This window comes from Nicotiana sylvestris, chromosome 1 (genome assembly GCF_000393655.2).
Source record: "Nicotiana sylvestris chromosome 1, ASM39365v2, whole genome shotgun sequence".
NCBI lineage: Eukaryota > Viridiplantae > Streptophyta > Magnoliopsida > Solanales > Solanaceae > Nicotiana > Nicotiana sylvestris.
The window spans coordinates 30,382,914-30,389,336 of NC_091057.1; the positions used below are offsets into that span (position 1 = coordinate 30,382,914).

The following is a 6,423-nucleotide window of genomic DNA, read 5'->3' on the forward strand; positions in this document are numbered from 1 at the left end:
AAGCTATAGCCGAGTTGACAACTACAATGAACCAATTGGCAAAGCTAAGCTTCAACAAGTTCAAGGGACAAAACAAGTGAATGCAATGGAAGGTGTGAATATGATAATGAACAAGAGACGGCAAAAGGTCAACAAATGCAAAGTCATCCGGAACAATTCATGCAAGATGATAGTGAGTATGACCAAGGTGATTCGTTTAATGAGCAAGAAGAAGAAGTGCAATATGTCAACAATTATCAAGGTCTAAGAAACAATGCTCAAGAACAAAATCAACAACAATAGAGATCACAAGGAAACCAAGGAAATTGGAATAACCAAAACCACCAAGGCAATTGGAGTGGTGGCAATCCTAATCAAGAAAATTGGAATAATCAAGGTAACCAAGGCAATTGGCAAGGCAATAATCAAGGCAATTGGGGTGGAAACAATCAAAGAAATTGGGGAGGCAACAACTAAGAGGGTGGAACAACAACAACAACAACTGGGGGTCGGGTTTTCAAAGGCCCCCGATGTTCCAACAACCGAGCAATCTGCCTTCCTATCCTTCTCAAGGACCGAGCTCTTCTAATAATGATATGGGACGAATAGAGAACATGTATAAATAGATGATGGAGAAGAATGCCAACTCTGATGTTCAACTAGCCTCTCACAATACATCTATTCACAATTTGGAAGTTTAATTGGGCCAAATCTCGCAAGCTTTGAACACTCGTCCTAAGGGGGCACTACCAAGTGATACGGTGGTGAACCCAAAGGGTGGGAATAATACGGGACATACTATGGCCGTGACTATGAGAAGTGGAAAAGGTGGAGATGTAACCACCTCAAATCAAAGAAGAATTGGGGATGATGATGTTGTGGTTCAAGAAGATGAAATTCCAAGCAATGTGGTTCGAGCTAATGAAGAAGTGAGAATTTATATTGATGAAAATGTGGAGGAGACGCAAGAAGAAGTGAACCCGTCTAGGGAACACATGATTGATATGCCAGAACCGGTAGTGCCAAAGGCTAAGGCACCAATGCTAAGGCCTCCTCCTCTATAGCCTCAAAGGCTTGCAAAGCAAAATAGTGAGAACCAATTCCAAAAGTTTATTGACATGATGAAGAGTTTGTCTATCAATGTACCATTGGTTGAGGCTTTAGAGCAAATGTCGGGTTATGCAAAGTTCATGAATGGCTTGGTCACAAAGAAGACATCGATGAATTGTGAAACTATCAAGATGACACATCAAGTGAGTGCTATTGTGCACTCAATGGGTCCAAAATTGGAAGATCCGAGCACTTTCACAATCCCTTGCACTATTGGGAGCGCTGATTTTGCCAAAGTTCTATGTGATCTAGGGGCGAGTATCAACTTGATGCCCTACTCGGTATTCAAAACTTTGGGGATTGTGAAACCAAGGCCCACTTCCATGAAGTTTCAAATGGCAGATCGTACTATGAAAGGCTATTGGATATTATTGATGATGTGTTAGTCCGTGTTGACAAGTTCATCCTCCCAGCGGACTTTGTGATTCTTGATTGTGAAGTGGACTATGAGGTACCGATTATTTTAGGTATACCTTTCCTTGCTATAGGGAAGGCTTTTGTTGATGCAGAAGCCGCTGAGCTTACCTTCCGAGTGGGTGATGAAAATGTAGTCTTCATGTGCGCAAATCTATGATGCAACCAAATAGCAATGAAGTTTGTTCGTCTATGGATTTGGTGATGGATGTGATTATTGATGATGCTAGTGCCAGAATGAATGTTGAGGATAATTTGGAAGCCGTTTGGCTCAATCTTGACGATGATGAGGGGAAATAAGGTTATGTGGAGTGTGTGAATGCATTTCAAGGAATGAGGTCGTATACTTATTAACCCCGCAAACTATATTTGGATCTTGAAAATCGGAAGACTCCTCCAACAAAGCTCTCAATCAAGGAGCCTCCCACTTTGGAGTTAAAGCCATTGCCTCCACATCTCAGATATGAATTCCTTGGCCCTTCTTCTACTTTACCAGTTATTCTTTCTTCTTGTTTGACTAACATGCAGGTAGAGTCTACATTGGAGGTGCTACAAAGGAGGAAAAGAGCAATCGGATGGACCTTGGCGGATATCCGGGGCATAAGCCCCCCTTTTTCATGCACAAGATTATTTTGAAGGAGGGTGCCAAACCCTCCGTTGAACATCAAAGGAGGCTAAATGAAGCAATGCAATAGGTGTTCAAGAAGGAGATCATAAAGTGGTTGGATGCCGAGGTTGTTTACCCCATTTTCGGTAGTTCATTGACTTTTCCGGTGCAATGTGTCCCAAAGAAAGGGGGCATGACTGTGGTTACCAATGACAAGAACAAGTTGATTCCTATAAGGACGGTGGCCACTTGGAGGGTGTGTATGGACTATCGCAAGCTCAACAAAGTTACAAGAAAAGATCATTTCCCACTTCCCTTCCTTGATCAAATGCTTGATAGGTTGGTCGGACGTGCTTTCTATTGTTTCCTCGATGGGTATTCCGGCTACAATCAAATTCGCATTGCTCCGGAGGATCAAGAAAAGACTACCTTCACTTGTCCCTATGGTACTTCTGCATTCTCACGGATTCCATTTGGTTTGTGTAATGCACTGGCGACTTTTCAATGGTGTATGATGGCCATTTTCACCGACATGCTGGAGGATATTCTTGAGGTCTTCATGGATTATTTCTCCGTGGTTGGAAACTCTTTTGATAATTTCTTGAACAATTTGGATAGGGTCTTGGATAGATGAGAAGAGACAAATTTGGTGTTGAATTGGGAGAAAGGTCACTTCATGGTCGAGGAAGGCATTGTCCTCGACCATAAAATTTTAAAGCATGGTATTAAGGTTGACAAGGCCAAAATTGAGGTGATCTCCAAACTCCCTCCCCCTACATCAGTGAAGGGAGTGAGGAGCTTCTTGGGTCATGTGGGGTTTTATCGTCGATTCATCAAGGATTTTTCCAAGTTGGTAAACACTTTGTGTAAACTTTTAGAGAATGATGCCAAGTTCCATTTCAACAAAGATTGTATAAAGGCATTCGAATTGCTTAAGTTCAAGTTGACTACTACTCCTATTATTACCGTACCAGATTGGAGCTTGCCTTTTGAGCTCATATATGACGCAAGTGATGTGGCGGTTGGAGCGGTGTTGGGGAAACGTATCAACAAAATCTTCCATCCGGTCTACTATGAAATCAAGACCATGAATGATGCCCAAGTCAACTATACAGTGACCAAAAAAGAGCTCCTTGCTATTGTTTTTGCTATGGAGAAGTCCAGTTCGTACTTAATGGGTAGAAAGGTGGTTGTTCACACCGACCATGTGGCACTTCGGTATTTGATGAGCAAGAAAGATTCTAAGGCAATGTTGATGTGGTGGGTACTTCTATTGCAAGAGTTTGATCTAGAGATTCAAGACCGCAAGGGCAATGAAAATCAAGTGGCGGACCACTTGTCCCAATTGGAGGAGGAGGGGAGGCCACATGACGGCCTTGAGATCAATGATTTATTTCCCGATGAGCAACTCCTATCCGTTTCAATGACCGGGATACCATAGTTCGCCAACTTAGCAAACTATCTTGTGAGTGGCATTGTACCGAATGAGTTCTCTTCAAAACAATGGAAGAAACTCAAACAAGATTGCCTTGACTATTATTGGGATGAGTTTTACCTTTTTCGAATTTGTATCGATGGTGTAATTCGATGATGTGTATCGAAGGAGGAACAAGTAGGTATTCTTGAGTCTTGCCACTCTTCACCGTATGGTGGTCACCATGGGGGAGCAAGAACGGCGGTAAAAGTTTTGAGTTGTGGATTTTATTGGCCTACGCTCTATAAGGATGCTAGTGAGCTTGTCAAGCGTTTTGATGAGTGCCAAAGGGCCGGTGGGATCTCAAATAAGAATGAAATGCCTCTCACCACCATTTTGGAGATAGACATTTTTGATGCGTCGGGTATTGATTTCATAGGTCCGTTTGTTAGCTCTTGTGGGAACACCTACATTCTAGTCACAGTTGATTATGTGTCTAAGTGGGTCGAGGCCGTTGCTTTTCCCAACAATGAAGTGAGGAGTGTGGTGGCAATCTTGAAGAAGAGCATCTTTACGAGGTTTGGTACACCAAGGGCCATTATTAGTGATGGGGGTTCGCATTTTTGCAACAAGGCTTTTGATACCTTACTCATAAAGTATGGTGTCACTCACAAAGTATCGACCCCCTACCATCCTCAAGCAAGCGGGCAAGTTAAAGTCTCAAACCGGGAAATCAAGAGTATTTTGTCAAAGACGGTGAATGCCAATAGGACGGATTGGTCAAGGAAACTTGATGATTCTCTTTAGGCTTATAGAACGACCTATAAAACACCGATTGGGATGTCTCCATATTAGTTTGTGTTCGGGAAGGCGTGCCATCTTTCAGTGGATCTTGAGCATAAGGCCATGTGGGCTTTGAAGAAGTTGAACCTTGAGTGGGATGTCGCTGCAAACCTAAGGGTGTCACAGTTGAATGAGCTAGATGAATTTCTGTATCATGCCTACACAAGCTCTTCCCTTTATAAGGAGAAAATGACGTACTTCCATGACAAGTACATCCACAACAAGGAGTTTAAAGAGCGTGATCTTGTTCTATTGTTCAATGCTCGGTTACGGATGTTTACGGGCAAGTTGAAGTCAAAATGGAGTGGCCCATTTGAAATGGTGAATGTAACCCCCTGTGGTACTCTAGATTTGAAAAATAAGAACGATGAGATGTTTAGAGTCAATGGGCACCGGGTCAAACACTATGTTGGAAAGGTTGATGATGGTCATATCGTGGCGGTTCTTGATAACTAGGGATTTTAACACATTTTATACTCCTTCTTGCTTACGCTTTGATTATAAATTCATACAAAATAGTCTCAAAAGGATCTTAAGTTGTGCTTGATTGTAGGTTTGATCAACAAAGTGACAAGATATCAAAGATCAACTCAAAAGGAGTGAAACTTACACAAGTACCAAAGACAAGACAAACTCAGGAAAAATAAGCTTAGTGCGGCCGCACTAAACTTTGTGCAGTCCGCACAAGGGAGATTCAGAGAGCTGGTATTTCAGGCATTAAGGCAGTGCAATCGCAGAAGGTTTTGTGCGGTCCGCACTGAAGTCAATACGACCGCACTACCATTCTGTGCGGTCCGCAAAGCCGAGGTTCAGAGAGGGTGAAGTTGGAGCTTTCAAGCCTATGCGGTCCGTGGTCCAGTTTGTGCGGACACACTAGAAGCCTCCGCGGACACAGTCCATTCTGTGTGGTCCGCGGAGCCTGAGTTCAGTGAGTCAAGTTTTCAAGTTCAAGAGCCTAGTGCGGCGGCGCACACCATTTTGTGCGGTCCGTACTAACCCCGCAGGGGCATTTTTGTCCAGTTTTTCCAGCTTAGTATAAATAGAATCTTTTTCCATTTTAGGGTATCAGACATTTTAGAATAGTAGCTGCGCTTGTGGGAACGTATCTTGTAGCCATTTTGGGCATTGTTACTTACTTTTTATCATTGAATCTTTGTATTTAGCTTACCAATTAATTAATATGTGTTCATCTTCATCTATTTCTCTGTTTTTCTCTTCAAGTATGAGTAGCTAGACCCATTAGCTAGGGTTGTGGCTCAACCCTAGTGTGGGTAATTGATGGGTGTTGCAATTTAGGGCTAGATTGACTATGGGTGTTTGCTATTTGGGTCAATTTCATGGTTTAATTACTGAATTAGTGGTTGCAAACACTAGTTTGCGCTAAGTTGACTTGGCTCTTATTGAGAAAGAGAGCCTAAGTTTCCGAAATTGATCCAACAAGGAATTGGGATTGACTCAAGAGAATTGATAGTCCCAATTAAAGGGTTAAACCTCGAGAGAGTAATACCCGACTTGAACCCTAGTTGCTGAGCAAATATGCATACCCAATTGGTCTTGAGAAAGTCAATTGGGCAAAATTATTCTTTCTACCGAGAGGTGTAAGAGTGGGTAATATCGAGCAATGGTTATAACATATTCCCCAATCATGTCAATCGTGTCTTAGACGCAATTACCCATCAATTGGCCACCTAGATGAAAGTCACTACCTGGCCACCTAGATGAAAGTCACTACCCTAGTGCTTTTTAGAATATTTGAATAACTTGTAGCATTTTACTCTTAGCTTAATCTAGTTGCAATTATAATTTTTAGTTTGATAATAGTAGAATTATAAAAGAAAACCCAAAAATGAATAGAAGTGCAATTTGGAACCAATACGCAATCCCAACCTAAATAGATACTCAACTCCCTTTCTAGCTCTCTATGAAAATCGACCCCGACCCAAAATCGAGTAAAAACTATTGCGACCCTCTCTCGCTAATTTTTAGTGGTTCAGAGTGGGTCGCAATCACTTTTTGGCACTGTTGTCGGGGAGCTAACGGTTTTGGCTATCTATTT

The 6,423-nt window shown here is 42.2% G+C and overlaps 1 protein-coding gene across 1 annotated transcript; it reads left to right on the top strand.

Annotated features, from left to right (window-relative positions):
* Positions 1-4,430: 4,430 nt before the first annotated feature.
* On the top strand, positions 4,431-4,823 carry LOC138868210 (uncharacterized). Its single transcript, XM_070145707.1, has one exon. The coding sequence runs from the start codon at positions 4,431-4,433 to the stop codon at positions 4,821-4,823; it is 393 nt and encodes a 130-aa protein (XP_070001808.1).
* The last annotated feature ends 1,600 nt before the right edge of the window (positions 4,824-6,423 follow it).

What these genes read in the sequence shown, in the direction of transcription:
- LOC138868210 (XM_070145707.1), top strand. Translation starts at nt 4,431, where the DNA reads ATGTGGGCTTTGAAGAAGTTGAACCTTGAGTGGGATGTCGCTGCAAAC.